Source organism: Pyricularia grisea, assembly GCF_004355905.1.
Source record: "Pyricularia grisea strain NI907 chromosome Unknown Pyricularia_grisea_NI907_Scaffold_7, whole genome shotgun sequence".
Lineage (NCBI taxonomy): Eukaryota > Fungi > Ascomycota > Sordariomycetes > Magnaporthales > Pyriculariaceae > Pyricularia > Pyricularia grisea.
In genome coordinates this window covers 2,805,459-2,820,868 of record NW_022156720.1, presented here as the reverse complement: position 1 = coordinate 2,820,868, position 15,410 = coordinate 2,805,459, and the positions used below count along the sequence as shown (strand labels likewise).

Sequence of the window (15,410 nt, the reverse complement as noted above, 5' to 3'; positions counted from 1 at the left end):
TTTTCGCGCCGCGTTGTAGGCCTGCGAAAATTCACAACGAACATCAAGCATTCTCTTTGACAAAAGTCGAGCTGCCACAACAATCATGGCAGAGCTCGACGTCAGCCCGCAGATTCGGTCTCTGTTTGGCGACGCGACCACTTTTGCACTCCTACCTTCTGAATTACAGAATATCAGCTGGTGGGAAACTTCGACCGAAATATTAGACGCTGTTGCGGAGGCGTCTCTCATCAACCCCCGGCTCACCGATCGCATATTCGCCCACTTTGAGCCTGTGTTTCCCGACATAGCAGCACGATGGATCCTCAGATCCTCAACCGCAGATGGTGTGAGGATTGCTCGTGTGATTTATGCTTTTGCGAGGATATTACCATTTGCTCCCCATCTATCTGTGTTCCTTGAAGACTTTTTGAGTGGGCGGGGCGTGAGAATCCAGGATGTGGCCCATAACCCAACGCTAGTCGCTAACCCACCCAACTCACCAAACATCTTGGAGCAATTTCCATTGCCTGATATTGAGGCCATCTTGGTTTCGATATGGAGACTTATGAGTTTTGATCGGGAGGCCTACTCGCAACTTGTGCCGGCGCGAGTCGAGACATTATTTCATCATCCAAAGAGATCAGTCAGATATCTGGCTATTCGAATCTTCTGTCAGCTTTTCTCGGCTTCTGACTTTACTTTGGAGACTCTCATTGGGCAATACGTCCAGGGCACTGAGAGCTTAGAAGCTTGGCTGGATGGCGACACAGTGGACTATCTATTTCTAACCCTCCTAGAGCATGCTCGAGCCAAACGAGTGCAAACACATCTCACTTCGATCCGCGAGACGGGAAACTTGGACGCGCATTCTGATTCACACTTCCCTCCTCAAAGACTCACGTCAGCTGTTGTTTCCTGGGGCAGAGCGCTGACGCCTCGCCCAGCTGCAGCCGTGCCAAAACCCCCTAGCCTTGTACTCACCCCAACTACCGTGTGCAACCTCGAGGAGCTGGCGACAAAGCTGCAGAAGCCAGGGCCCATACTGCTTCATGGCCTGCCTGGCTCGGGAAAGACATGTATTGTCCAGGAGGCCGCGGCAGCACTTGGCACAAGCTCCGATCTAGTAACTTTGCATTTGAATGAGCAGACCGACGCCAAGATGCTCATTGGTCTCTATACAACGGACTCAAAGCCGGGGTCCTTTACTTGGAGACCAGGAATTCTCACAACAGCCGTCAGAGAAGGCCGTTGGGTATTGATCGAAGACCTCGATCGGGCCCCTACAGAGGTTATGAGTACTTTGCTGCCACTTATTGAGCGTAGGGAGCTTTTGATCCCGAACCGTGGTGATACTATCCGGGCGCCAAGTAGCTTCCGTATCTTTGCCACGGTGAGGACTTCACTGGGTATGGATGGTCAGGAGAATCTCCCGTCGTTTCTGGGACAACGATTTTGGCAGCTCATGTCAGTTCGACAGCTACCGCAGCAGGAATTACGGCAGATAATCGACGGGAAATTTCCAATTCTGAAGAGACTGTCTCCCTCTATCCTTGATGTGTTCAATGGCCTCTCAACTCTGCTTCGAAATCCTTCCTCGGCGTCAATCAGCCGAGGCGCCGTGGAGCGCCCGGTCAACGCCCGAGACCTGTTCAAGTGGTGTCGTCGTCTTGAGCAGATTTTGACATCTGCGGGAAGCAGGACAAGCGAAGATAAAATTAGTGACACAACAGTGGATCACATGTTCATGGAAGCGGTTGATTGCTTCTTAGGTAGCATCAAAAGCCCTGCGGTTAAAGAAGTTCTCGCACACAAGATTGGCCATGAGATGCGCATGCCCACAGAGCGCATTTCGCACATCCTACAGAGCCATACTCCTGGCCTGGAAGAGAGCCAGACGCACCTTGTTGCTGGTCGCGCTGTTTTATCGAAGAGCAGACGATCCGGCCGGGTTGCCAAGACGAAGCGTCCCTTTGCGAGCACGGTCCATGCACGGCGCTTGCTTGAGCAAATCGCGGTAGCAACACAGAGAAGGGAGCCGATACTGCTCGTGGGAGAGACTGGTATCGGAAAGACCACAGTGGTTCAGCAGCTGGCAGACTCTTTGGGTCACAAGTTAGTTGCCGTAAATCTTTCCCAGCAAAGCGAAGTTGGTGATCTCCTGGGAGGGTTCAAACCTGTCAATCCTGGCAGCCTGGCAATACCGCTCAAGGAGGAGTTTGAGGATCTGTTTGCTGCAACAGGCATTTCAGCGGAGCGAAACCAAAAGTACCTCAGCCAAATATCCAAATGTTTTGCCAAGGCTAGGTGGAAGGAGGTCTGTAAGCTTTGGAAGCAGGCACCCAAGATGTTTGACGAAATTATACGGACATTGCAAGAGAAGCAGAACAAGAGGGAAACCAATGACGCAGAAGACCAGCCAGCAAAGAGAAGAAAAACCGGAACATCCAAGCTGGATTCTCTTATGGGTCTCAAGCCTCGCTGGGGGAAATTTTCGGATAACCTTGACCAATTTGAGATACAAATCTCGGGCGGCTCCAATGGGTTTGCATTTGCCTTCAGTGAGGGCAATATTATCAAGGCCGTGCGAAACGGCGACTGGGTGCTCCTGGACGAGATCAATCTAGCATCTCCCGACACACTGGAGAGTATCGCAGATCTCTTGCAGTCGGGCCCCAACGATACACCTTCTATTCTGCTTTCAGAGACAGGAGATATTGAAAGAATCAAGGCCCACCCCGACTTTAGAATTTTTGCTGCCATGAATCCGGCCACAGATGTCGGCAAGAAGGACCTCCCAATAGGTCTGCGCTCGCGATTCACGGAGTTATACGTCGGCAGCCCTGACCGAGACGTGAAAGACTTGGTGGTCATCATAAAGACATACCTTCGCGGCAACAACAGTACCATTGATAAGGCTTGCGATAAAGTGGCCAATCTGTATCTGACAATCAAGAAACTTGCCGAGGAGAAGGCTTTGGTAGATGGGGCCAATGAGGTACCTCATTTCAGCCTTCGTACATTAACAAGAGTCCTAACATACGTCAATGACGTCGCACCCGTCTATGGCGTCTATCGCTCTCTATTTGAGGGCTTCTGCATGGGGTTTCTCACACTCCTTGACCGTAAGTCAGAGAGCCTCGTTCTACCCATGATCACGGAGCGCCTCTCTGAAAAATCAGCAAAGCCACCAAAACGACCTGAAGACGGCAAGCCCTATGTCAAATTTGTTAGCAAGGAAAAGGACCGACAGTACTGGCTGCTTCAAGGGGCAGAAGAACCCAGGGAGCGACCTGACTATATCCGAACACGTTATGTTGAACGCAATTTGCTCAACTTGGTCCGCGCAACGTCCACAAGGAGGTTTCCCATCTTAATACAAGGACCGACATCAGCAGGAAAGACCAGTATGATCGAGTATCTAGCCAACTACAGCGGTAACAAGTTTGTGCGCATCAACAATCACGAGCACACGGACCTGCAGGAGTATTTAGGTACCTATGTCTCTGGAAACGATGGCAAGCTGCGGTTCCAAGAGGGCATCCTGGTTCAAGCTATGCGACAGGGCTCCTGGATCGTTCTAGATGAGCTGAATCTGGCGCCAACCGATGTCCTGGAAGCTCTGAACCGTCTTCTGGATGACAACCGAGAGCTTCTCATACCAGAAACACAGGAGGTCGTGCGTCCCCATGAGAATTTCGTGCTTTTTGCAACACAAAATCCGCCTGGTCTTTATGGTGGTAGAAAGGTCCTGTCACGCGCCTTCCGCAATAGATTCCTTGAGCTGCACTTTGATGATATTCCTGAAGACGAACTCGAGGAAATTCTCCAGAGGAGATGTCGCAACACGTCACCACCTGACTGCAGAAGGATCGTTTCTGTCTACAAGGAGCTTTCACGTCTCCGGCAGACCAGCAGGGTCTTTGAACAGAAGGACAGTTTTGCAACCCTGAGAGATCTTTTCAGGTGGGCCTTCCGTGCTGCCGATAACCGGGATCAGGTGGCGCAGAATGGCTACATGCTTCTTGCGGAGCGTGTTCGCAATGAAGAAGAAAGGCTTGCCGTCAAGGGCGTGATTGAGAGTGTTTTCAAGGTGAAGATAGACTCCGAGATCATCTATGACCAGCTGTTTTCACTTGAGATGAAGAAGTATGGCTTAGCTGCCAACAGTCAAGGGGTAACTTGGACTAGAGCAATGCGTCGATTGTTTGTGCTAGTGTCACAAGCTCTGCGAAACAACGAGCCTGTCATCCTTGTGGGCGAGACTGGATGTGGCAAAACGACAGTTTGTCAGCTACTGGCCGAGGCGGTAGCTAAGGAGTTGCATATAGTCAACGCCCACCAAAACACAGAGACTGGAGACCTACTGGGATCGCAGCGTCCTGTGCGTAACCGCGGCGCCATCATCAATGCTCTCAAGGATGACCTTTCCGAGGCCTTGAAGGGTCTTGGACTTCCAAGCGACGGCTCCATTGAGAAGTTGCTCCAGGATTATCAAACACTTTCGTCTGATCAGATTGCTTTGATACCAGAAGATATCAGGGCAAGAATAGCACACAATGATGCAAGGAGCAAGGCGCTTTTCGAGTGGTCGGATGGCAGTCTGGTTCAAGCGATGAAGTCTGGCGACTTTTTCCTGCTAGATGAGATTTCTCTCGCCGATGATTCGGTCCTCGAGAGACTCAACTCGATACTTGAACCCGAGAGGACGCTGCTTCTGGCGGAGAAGGGCGTTGATACCGAGTTAATTCGAGCCAGCGAAGGCTTCCAGTTCTTTGCCACCATGAATCCGGGCGGGGATTTCGGCAAGAAAGAGCTATCGCCCGCCCTCAGGAATCGTTTCACCGAGATATGGGTACCACCCCTTTCTGACAAGCAGGATGTGCTAGATATCGTTTCCTCCAAGCTTAGCGAAGAATTTGCGTCGCTCGCTACACCTATTGTTGAATTCTCCTACTGGTTCGGACAGACGTGTCGAGCTTCTTCAGCTACAGCAATTTCAATCCGAGAAATCTTGGTTTGGGTTGCCTTTATCAACCAGTGCTACCATCAAAAACCAAGTTTTGCACTGGTCCACGGCGCCGCCACTGTCTTTGTTGATACGCTAGGCGCCAATCCATCTGCTCTAGTGTCTGTTGACCCTAAGAGTATCAGCGAGCAAAGACAGATGTGTTTGTCGAAGCTGGGCACTCTACTAGGGGATGAGGCGGGAGTTGCTTCCTTGTATTACAACGAACCTGCACTTCAAATCACATCTAGCAGTCTCTGCATTGGTGATTTCAGCATTCCGAGGGACGCAGCCCACAGCTCCGCGGCTGAGGCCAATGGCTTCGCCTTCGAGGCGCGCACGACAAAGCTGAATGCTATGCGCGTCATCCGCGCACTACAGATCAACAAGCCAATCCTTCTCGAAGGTAACCCCGGTGTAGGCAAGACCACACTTGTCAGTGCAATAGCCGCAGCTTGTGGCAGGCCCTTGACTAGAATCAACCTGTCCGATCAGACCGACTTGATGGACCTCTTTGGTACAGATGTACCTGTTGAGGGCGCTGAGGCAGGCAACTTTGCTTGGAGAGATGCTCCTTTTCTTCAAGCGATGCAAAAGGGCGAATGGGTCTTGTTGGACGAGATGAACCTTGCGTCTCAGTCGGTACTAGAAGGCTTGAATGCTTGCCTGGACCACCGTGGAGAAGTTTATATCTCCGAGCTCGATCAAGTCTTCAAGCGGCATCCCGACTTTCGGTTGTTTGCTGCCCAGAACCCTCACCAACAGGGTGGAGGGCGCAAAGGCCTGCCAAGTTCGTTTGTCAATCGATTCATCGTTGTGTATGCCGACGTCTTCACGGCGGATGACTTGCTAATAATAGCAAGCAAGAGAGCAAAGGGTGTTTCCGACGAAATCGTGGGCCAGATGATTCATATGATATCGACACTCGATGACCACGTCGTTACCCAGAAGTCCTTTGGCTCGCATGGTTCTCCATGGGAATTCAACTTGCGAGACACTTTGCGGTGGCTTGACCTTCTCGGGTCTCCCGATTCCGCGCTTTGTGCATCTCGTCCAGAGGACTTTTTCGACATTGTCATCCGCCAACGATTCCGCACGCACTCTGACAGGCAAGATGTTACCAAACTATTCTGCAATTCGTTCCACAGAGACCCTGAAGAGCACAGCCTTTTCCACAACAGCAGCTCACTCATGACTCACGTGGGACATGGATTTCTTCGCCGAGACACTTCATCCAACCCTGATGTCCAGCGTCCTCCCTTCAACACGACCTCGCGATTGAAAGAAATCGAGTCCCTGTTGATATGTGTCAAGCAGAACCTGCCATGCATACTAGTAGGTCCTTCTGGCAGTGGAAAGTCCGCACTGCTGCAACATGTTGCTGGAATTGCGGGCAAGGATCTGGTCGTCTTCCACCTGAATGCAGATGTTGACACCATGGATCTCGTGGGTGGTTTTGAGCAAGCGGACCCGGTCAGAGAAGTCCTTGCAACACTGGCAGAGATACAGCGCTACCTCAGATCTAGTCTGCTATCGACCAGCTCAGAGGCCATCAGCGATTCTCTCGAGCTCCTTCGTCTACTCGATGCCGCCCGAAGCCACAACTCTTTGAGTCTTGATTTCTCGCCTGTCATTCAGGCTATCCAGCAACTCGCATCCAAGGTCTCAGGAGATTCTGATCTCGGCTTGCTTTTGGAACGTGCATTCTCGCAATTAAACAAGCCACTGAGCCTCGAAAATCCACGCTTTGAGTGGATCGACGGCATCATTGTCAAGGCAGCACAGGCAGGTCACTGGTTAGTCCTTGACAATGCAAACCTATGCAGTGCGTCTGTACTGGATCGGCTAAACTCTCTCCTTGAGCGACCTGGAGGCTTCCTGAGTATCAACGAGCACAGTGGCCCCAACGGAGAGCCAAGGATCATAGTTCCCCACTCAGAATTCCGTGTATTCTTGACTATGGACCCGCGATACGGAGAGTTGTCTCGCGCGATGAGGAACCGCTCGGTCGAGATTTTCATGGACCTCCCCGCCCCAGAAGTCGCCTCCTTCCTTCAGTATCTTAGCCATGTGGAGGCGAGCATGCTTAGGTATCATGAAGTCGTACACGTGCTAGATTCTGAGCCTAACCCGGACCAGCCCCAAAGTGTCGCACTTCTGGCGGCTGATCAGCTGTCTCTGAGCGACTCGGCCATCCTTTCACGCTTCTACGCATCTCTGAGTGCTGGTAGACTCAGCTCTGTAAAGCTTTCCGACACTACCAACGGACATATCAGCTTCCTTCTCTCCTACATTCGCAATCAGAATTCCTCCAATATTGCATCGGCTTTAGGCACAGCCGTCTTCAACGCGTACAGCACACTCAGAGACTTGATCCCAATGACAGCGACGGATCCTGGAGCAGTGCGTGCTCTGGTGGAAATGCAACCAATTCATCCTTTACAAGACTCGATCGTGGCAGCACTTGTCGAAAGTAAAAGCCATGGGCAGTTGCATTGGTTAGCCGTATGCTTCGAGATTTACCAAAGCATCTGCACCGCCGAGGAATCTATGGCTGATCAGATGCGCTCTATCAACATCACGAAACCGTCTACTTTGAACAGACTGCAACGGTCATGCATTTCGAAACAAGTCGCCGTCGTGGCAAAGGACTCCACTGTATCGATTTCCGAATTTCTCTCGTCTGTTCTTGAGGCAGTTAAGCAGTACATTAGCTCCTCACTAGATAACCCGACGGGTTGGCAGCAGAAGAGGAACGCACTCAGGCTGTTGATGCACTACTGGTGGAGAACATTCAGCCTTGCCACAAGCCATACTTTCGAGGAGGCTACTTTCCAAGCACATCTCTTGCTCGGCACAAAACTCATAGAATCCCTGCACAGTAAAATCACATCCCACGAGCAGGCATTGATTTCAAGAATATCAAGAGACTTCCAGTCGGCTTTCGAGTTTGGCTTCAAACTGACCACAGGAGTCAGCATGGAGGTTCTGTGGAATGTTTTCCGCCCGGTCCCCATCCCTCACCTGCAGACGTTTGAGCAAGTCGTGGCCATTGAGCGCCTCGCTCAGCGGTTTGACTCTCTAAAATGGCAAGCCAATGCGTCACCTGATGACCTAGAGCATGTCATTTCGAGTCTAGTCAAGGCATATACTCTGGTCCGAAACTCAGCACCCGGCACTGGAGCCTTGCTCGAAGCTGTGACAGCAGAGATAGTCTCGCTCGAGTCTAAAACTGAGGGAAGTGTTTCTACGCCTCCGATATTTTCCTCCCAATTTGAGGCGTTGCGTAAGCAACTAGTCCTCCACAGCTGCCTTTCTGCAGAAGACCAACCCCAATCAAGGGCATGGCTCGCTCTGTGTGGATTGCCCACCATATCTAGGATGCGCCATCAGATCCCTCGCGGCCCTGCCAAGCTGCTGCAGTCCCTGGACTATCTATTGTGTCAAGACGCAGAGGTTCATCCTTGGTCCGGCAACACTTCATCTTCAGTTCTTCGTAATGTCCACTCCGCACGGGTTGGGACATTGTCTTCACTGCGTTCCCTGGAAACAGAAATGCCTCTGTTAGGATTTGCTCTTGCCACCACAGCCGAACAGATAGCTGCGAATCCCGTCAAGCAACTCAACAGAATGCTCAGAGAGCTCTTGGAGCAAGCTATTATGGCCCATGGTAGTCACTCGCAGACTGAGCTTGGGTCGGTTTTCGATAAGCTCGAAAATGTTGAAGCATTGGCTCTTAAGCCGACAGACAAGTGGCTCAGCAACCAAAAGGCACGCCTTGCGTCGATATTCTCACGTGCATCAACTGATGCTGCCGAGGCCATAATGGCCAACAACTTCCTCGCGTCGATGGCCGCCCTAGCAGCTTCAAGTGTGTCAAGTCAATATTTGCAGAGCGTTGGCTTCTCCGCAATTGCCTGGGTACAGTTCGCCATCGGCTGCTTGAGGCTCTACGTGCCCGACAAGGCCTTTGACCCTCATCTTAGGGTAAAGATAGAGAGGGAGAGCCACGAGCAGCTCCTTGATTCGTTGCAACAGAAGCTTACTGCTCTCACCACGTTTGATAACACGCTCACTGATGGCTCTCCTTCCTTACGTACCGTCCGAACCAAGGAGGAGCTCGAATCCATCGGGCATGGTCCCTCAAGGGCCCCTCCGATATTCAGACAAACAGCACAGGAGCAAAACCAGATCCAGGGCGAGTTTAACAATGTTCTCAACACCATTGTCAATCGTGATGTTCCGTCATCACAGCTTCGCGCGCTCGAGGAGGCGACCCAAGAGGCCATCGAGGGGATACAGCTAGTCAAGGACAACGTCGCTCAGCTCATCAATCGACTTGCCGGCCGGTCTGTAGCATACCAAGACATGACAGTACCAACAATCAACCTGCTTCGCGCTCTTCAAGTGGGTCTCTCACTCTCCGACAGCTGCATCGCCGAGGGCTCGAACAAAACTACCAACACATTCTTCTCTGTTACGCCGCTTGTTGGTGGTACATTATGGACCCCAGGTACTCAGAATCTTCAAACAAAGTCGTTGGAGTTTCTATCTGTTGCGAAGGCCTATGCCAGCGTTGAAGGCCTCGCCACCATGAGTTCGGAGGCCCGACAATCTGTCTTTGAGAGCTTCCACTACTTATATGAGGAGTGGAATAAAAAGCTTGCATCAGAGCGTAAGGCGGAAGAAGCAAAGAGCAGTCTTTATCGTTTTAGAGGCAGCTTTGAGGACGAGGAAGAGCACGACCAGGCCGAGTTTAACGAGCTCTTCCCTGACTATGAAGCCCCCGAGGACACGGCTGAACAGTCTTCCCGAACACAACCCCACAAAGTGCGAGACCTTTCGGTTCGACTGGCAAAGCTCCATAGGGAGCTGTTTCTGTCCAAGCTTGCGCCTGAAGATGAACTACAGCGAATCTGCAAGGAGGTGGCTCGAACTGCCGCCAAGAGCAGCCAGATTGACGTCAATCTTCAAGTGAGAGACAAGATGCTGCTTTCATCTGCCATACTTGTGGTTCATGAAGAGCTTCAAGACCTAAAATCCACCGTCATTACCAACACATACAACTTTTATACGGATGCCAATCTGTCTGAAGCTCGTAGGCTCATCGAGGTTGTGCACAGGACTCAGCTCAAGTTCCAGGAACTCCAGCGTGTGGATGAGATCGGTCATCTCCAACCCCTTGCGGATGTAGTCAACGCGTGCTCGCGCGTCCTGGAGCTGGGCTACGCCGACCCTCTCGCAAAGATACTTCCATCACTAGAAAAGCTACACGAGTCTTTGTACGAATGGCAGTTTCGGGGCTATGCCAGCCGTCAATACATCTCAGCCACTCTGTACGACAAAATTACCGAGACGATTGTGTCCTGGAGAAGGCTCGAGCTCTCTACATGGGCCAAACTTTTCGATTCAGAGTTGCAGAAGTGTCGGGAAGATGCAGATTCGTGGTACTTTGTCGCATACCAAGCACTCATTGCTGGGCCTCTGTCGCTCATGGAGAAGGGCGTCGACCTACGTACTCACGCGCCTGCACTCCTGCAAGAGTTGGAGCAGTACTTTGTCAATTCGATTCTAGGAGAGTTCACCACCAGGCTCAACATGCTGAAGCAGTTCCAAGCCCATCTTGACCTTTTGGCCCTTGACTATCCCGCGCTCGCTGCCATAAGGGATGCGTTGCGCAACTTTTTGACCTTCTACTCACGGTTCGAGATCAAGGCCACAGAAGCCATCCAGCGGGGCAGATCATCGCTGGAAAAGACAATGAAGGATGTGCTACTCATGGCCAGCTGGAAAGACACGAACGTGGTGGCACTGAGAGAAAGCTCCCGCAAGTCACATCTCAAGCTGTTCCGGCTCGTTCGAAAGTTCCGCGCCGTGCTTGGGCAGCCAATGAGACCCATCATCGTGGATCAAGGCCTCCCTGATGATGCACAGCTGGGTCTTCCTGAGTTGTTCGGTCACTCAGCAAAGCTGGTATCAGGTCTGGACATGGCCAAGCATGGAGGTGAAACGCTTCAAGTCTGTCAGCAGCTTGAGAGTAAGTTGAGCAAAGACTCAAGCGCTATACGGCTATCAAGAGCCGAGCATCTCGTTCACAAGATGGCTCAAATGAGCACCATACCAGACTCGGCGGTCACAGCTGCTGAGCTTCTGGACGGCTTTATGTCGGACACTATTTCGTCCATAGCAGAGCTGCGCAAAGAAACGCCGGGTTTTCTCACCGAGGAAAACAAGGCACAAGTCAAGCATCTCAAGACCCGCAAGGTGAAGCTGTTCAACGACACCCTCAAATCCATCCGCCAGATGGGCTTCAGCTACAATCTCAGCCAGAGCCGACTGGCAAGACAAGCATCCACCCCCGCCGTTCTTGCCTGTACGCAGCCTTTGCACAGGCTTGGAGCTGGTCAGAGTCTCGCTGAGTATCAATTCGACAAATTTATCGGTTTAGGTCCCAGATGGCGCAGCGCTATTCATGACCATCATGGCGATCTCAGTCGCGATGTGATCCAACGTAGTGCGGGTTACCTCGAAGGTATTTTGCTTGTTGCACTGCAGCAGAGAGAAGTGCTTGGCGGCGAGAGCCAAGAACTTGGAAATTATGAGGATACAGTACAGAGGATAGTCAGCATTGACATTGTAACTGCGAACCGCTCGAGCCAAGAGGACAACTGCGTAGTTGTTTCGCATCAAATCACAGAGGACTTCCTGGAACGGTCGCTTCGTTGGCTCATTCAGGTGCTCAGACTTGCAGTGCAAGTGGTTGATGCACATGCCACGTTGGGCAAACTTGACAACAAGCTCGCTATGGAGGCATTGCAGTCATGGGTATCTCGACTGTCGACACTCCAGGAGAGCCTGGAGGCCCAGCCCAGTCTTCCAACCGGTCTCTCAAGTGCTGTTGCCCAGGACACACGACAGCAAATCCGCGAAGCCTTCTCCGCAGCTGAACAAGACATGAACCGGCTCAGCAAGCAGAGGCCGGACCTGGCTTTCTTACTTGATCAAGTCCCTCTCTGGACTAATGTGCAAGCCACACAGCCGTCCAGACGACAAAAGTCTACGTCGTTGACTAGTCCTGAAACGATATACAGCGAGGTTCTGACCACGGTCCAAAAGGTTCTGAGCGCCTTGCAGAACCTATCAAAAAACCTAGCCACACTACCTACATCTGTTGATGATGCCTCTTGGCTTGTTGAGTACAGCACCGGTCTTTCCACCGCTCTCAGGTCCCTGCATATCAGCACCATCAATAAAGACCTCAGAAAATGTCTTACAAAGCTTTCGTGCGTTCGATTCGATGAGCGCCAAGAGAGCTGCGCAGCAACCTCGCTGTTCATCACATCAATGCCTATTTTCCAGCAGTATGCTGCGATCTCTAGACATATAATGGAAACGCTCGCGCACCTTCACCACTCTACATGCAAGGTCGGGCATCAATTAGGGAAGTCCTTCCTGGATATTGCCTCCCACGGCTTCTGCATGCCCCAAGAGAAGTCGGACGAAACCTCGGGTGACAAGGGCAAGATGGAGGGAGGCATAGGTCTCGGAGATGGCGAAGGTGCCGAGAACATCAGCAAGGATATTGGCGAAGATGAGGACCTCTCCGAGCTGGCCCAAGAACCTAATCAGCAGCAGAACAACGAGGATATGGATGATGAGGAGGACGCAATCGATATGGGAACTGATGAGATGGAGGGAGACTTGGCCAGCGTGGGTGGTGGCGATGACGAACAGGATGGTGACAAGTCTGGGGATGAGGACGGTGACGAAGACGAAATGGACGAACAAGCCGGTGATGTTGACGACCTTGATCCCACGGCGGTGGACGAGAAGATGTGGAACGACGACGGCGAGGAAGCAGACAAGGACCAGAAGGGTGACGCAGCCAGCGGCAAACAGCAAAAGGACGAAGAGGTCGGCGCCACTGACTCTAAAGCCAAGCAAGCCGAGGAACAGCAGCAAGGTGAAGAACCTGCAGAGGCAGAGGAAGCTGGGGAGGAGGCGGGCCCGCAGGATGAGGAAGCCAAGCCGCAAGAGGAGCTCAACCAACAGGATCAAAATGTCCAGGAGAGTGAGGCGCTGGCTTTACCGGATGAGATGGAGCTGGACAAGGACGATGGTGACGATGATGATGGCGATGACCTCGATGACCTTCCCGAGCTTGAGAATGATCAGGCTGAGGCGCAAGGAATGGAGACAGACTCTGATAATGATGACAACAATGACGGTACTACAGAAGCGCCGAAGGAAGCGGAAGGCATCGAGGATGAGATAGCGAGTGAGGATGAGATAGGAAGTGATGAGGAGGATATCGTCAAGGGCGAGGATCAAATGGACGAAGATCCCAAAGATGAGGCTGAGGCTGATGATCCGGACGCTCCAAAGGAAAAGGAATCGGGACCGGACCAAGATCAGGCCCGCGACAACAACGCAGATCCAGAGAATGCTGCTTCAAGCGACGTAAAGAGCGGGGGCGGCCAAGACCAGCACGACAATCAGCAGGAGAACAGTGAAGACACGCAAGAAAATGCCGGTCAACGGGACCAGGGCGACATGACCGAGTCTGGAGCAGATCAAAATGCATCCGCCGCAAGCCAGGGCAAGGTCTCAGGCAGAGAGGAAGCGCCGCAGCCAGATGGCGAACAGGGTGCCGACTCAGTTGAACAGGAGTCTTTGCCGTTCAAAAAGCTGGGAGATCTCCTTGAGAAATGGTATCGTAACAACAAAGATATCCGCGAGGCTACCAAAGACCAAGAGGAAGCAGATACGAACCGCCAGGCTCAAGAACCCAAGGATCAAGCTGCAATGGATGAGTTCCAGCATCTGCAAGATGAAAATGCACCAGCAGATACTCAGGCTCTCGGGGCTGCCACGGACGAAGAGGCAAAACCGATCGATGACTCCATGGCGATAGATGACGATGCCGAGGCGGACAAGGATAAACCACAGCTGCTACCTGATCAGATGGAGGATGAAGAGGATGATGCTAAAACGATGCAAGATGCCGCTGAAGAAAATGCCGATGAGGCTACTGGCGATGAGAACAACAATGCCGAGGACGGGAAAGGCAAGAACAGCAAAAACGACCGTGACCAAGGACGGTCTGGTGTTGCCACGCGGCAGGGAGCGTACCACCGAGACAAGACTGCATCTCCTGAACCAGAGCCCGTTGAAGAAGCTCAAGACGTAGATGCTGTCGACGGCGAAGTAGAACAAGAAGACGAAATGGTGCAAGAGACTTCGACTCAACTTTCAGCAACCCACTTGGTTGACGAGAAAGCCGAGGAATCGCCACCAAGAGACCTCGCCGAATGCGTCGAGTCGTGGAGCAAGTTCCAGACCAAGACACACGGACTTTCGCTGTCCCTGGCCTCGCAGTTACGACTGATCCTCACACCGTCGCAAGCCACCAAGCTCTCAGGCTCCCACCGTACAGGCAAGCGGCTCAACATCAAGAAGATCATTCCATACATTGCGTCAGGCTACAAACGCGACAAGATCTGGATGCGTCGGAGCGTGCCTACCAAGCGTACCTACCAGATACTTCTTTGTGTCGATGACAGTCTGAGTATGGGCAACATCGGCATGACTCCTTCTCAGGCTGCAGCTTCTGGCGGTGTGGTTGCTGCCAAGGATGCCGAGGTTGAAGGCCCCGGCGCACTTGCACTCGAATCGCTGGTCATGGTATCGCGTGCCCTCAACATGCTCGAGGTCGGCCAGGTCGGCGTTCTCGGCTTCGGATCCTCCGTCTTTGTCGCCCACGAGCTCGCCGAGCCTTTCTCCACCCTCGACGCCGGCGCCCGCGTCTTGCAGAACTTCTGCTTCAAGCAGGACGGCACCGACGTCGCCCTCCTGATGCGCCGCATAATCGACCACTTCACCACGGCCAGGCTGCAGAGTTCGTCCTCGTCGGGCCAGCAGGACCTGTGGCAGCTGGCGCTGGTCATGTCGGACGGCCTGACGCCGTCGTCGACCCACGACCGTATCCGTCGGCTGCTGCGCGAGGCCATGGAGGAGCGCATCATGGTGGTATTTATCGTCATGGACGACCCCACCGCCACGGGCAAGAAGGGAGACAGCGTCCTGGACCTCAAGGAGGCCAAGTTTGTCAAGGACGAGGCCGGCAACAGCCGCGTCGTTCTCGAGCGGTACCTCGATACCTTTCCCTTCCCATACTATCTCATCGTGCATCATCTCGACGACCTGCCGAATGCGTTGGCCGGCCTGTTGAGGACATGGTTTGCGGAAGTGAATGCTTGAAGAAGCGGACGAGGATCTGACGGGTCTATGTTTTAATGTAGTTAGTTGCCTTTATTGTTTTGTTCATATGGGTGAAGTATTTTTAAAAGGGAGTTCCCCTTGGCGTTAATGTATGTGTACATAAAAAGAAAAGTCGGTATAGAACGAGGATTACATACAACAC

At 52.4% G+C, this 15,410-nt stretch overlaps 1 protein-coding gene across 1 annotated transcript; it reads left to right on the top strand.

The window, feature by feature from the left end:
* Positions 1 to 85: 85 nt before the first annotated feature.
* Positions 86 to 15,247, top strand: PgNI_09855 (uncharacterized protein; the record flags this gene model as incomplete). Its single annotated transcript, XM_031129836.1, has 1 exon — positions 86 to 15,247. One exon carries the CDS (start codon positions 86 to 88, stop codon positions 15,245 to 15,247), a length of 15,162 nt encoding a protein of 5,053 aa, XP_030977645.1.
* Between the last annotated feature and the right edge of the window lie 163 nt (positions 15,248 to 15,410).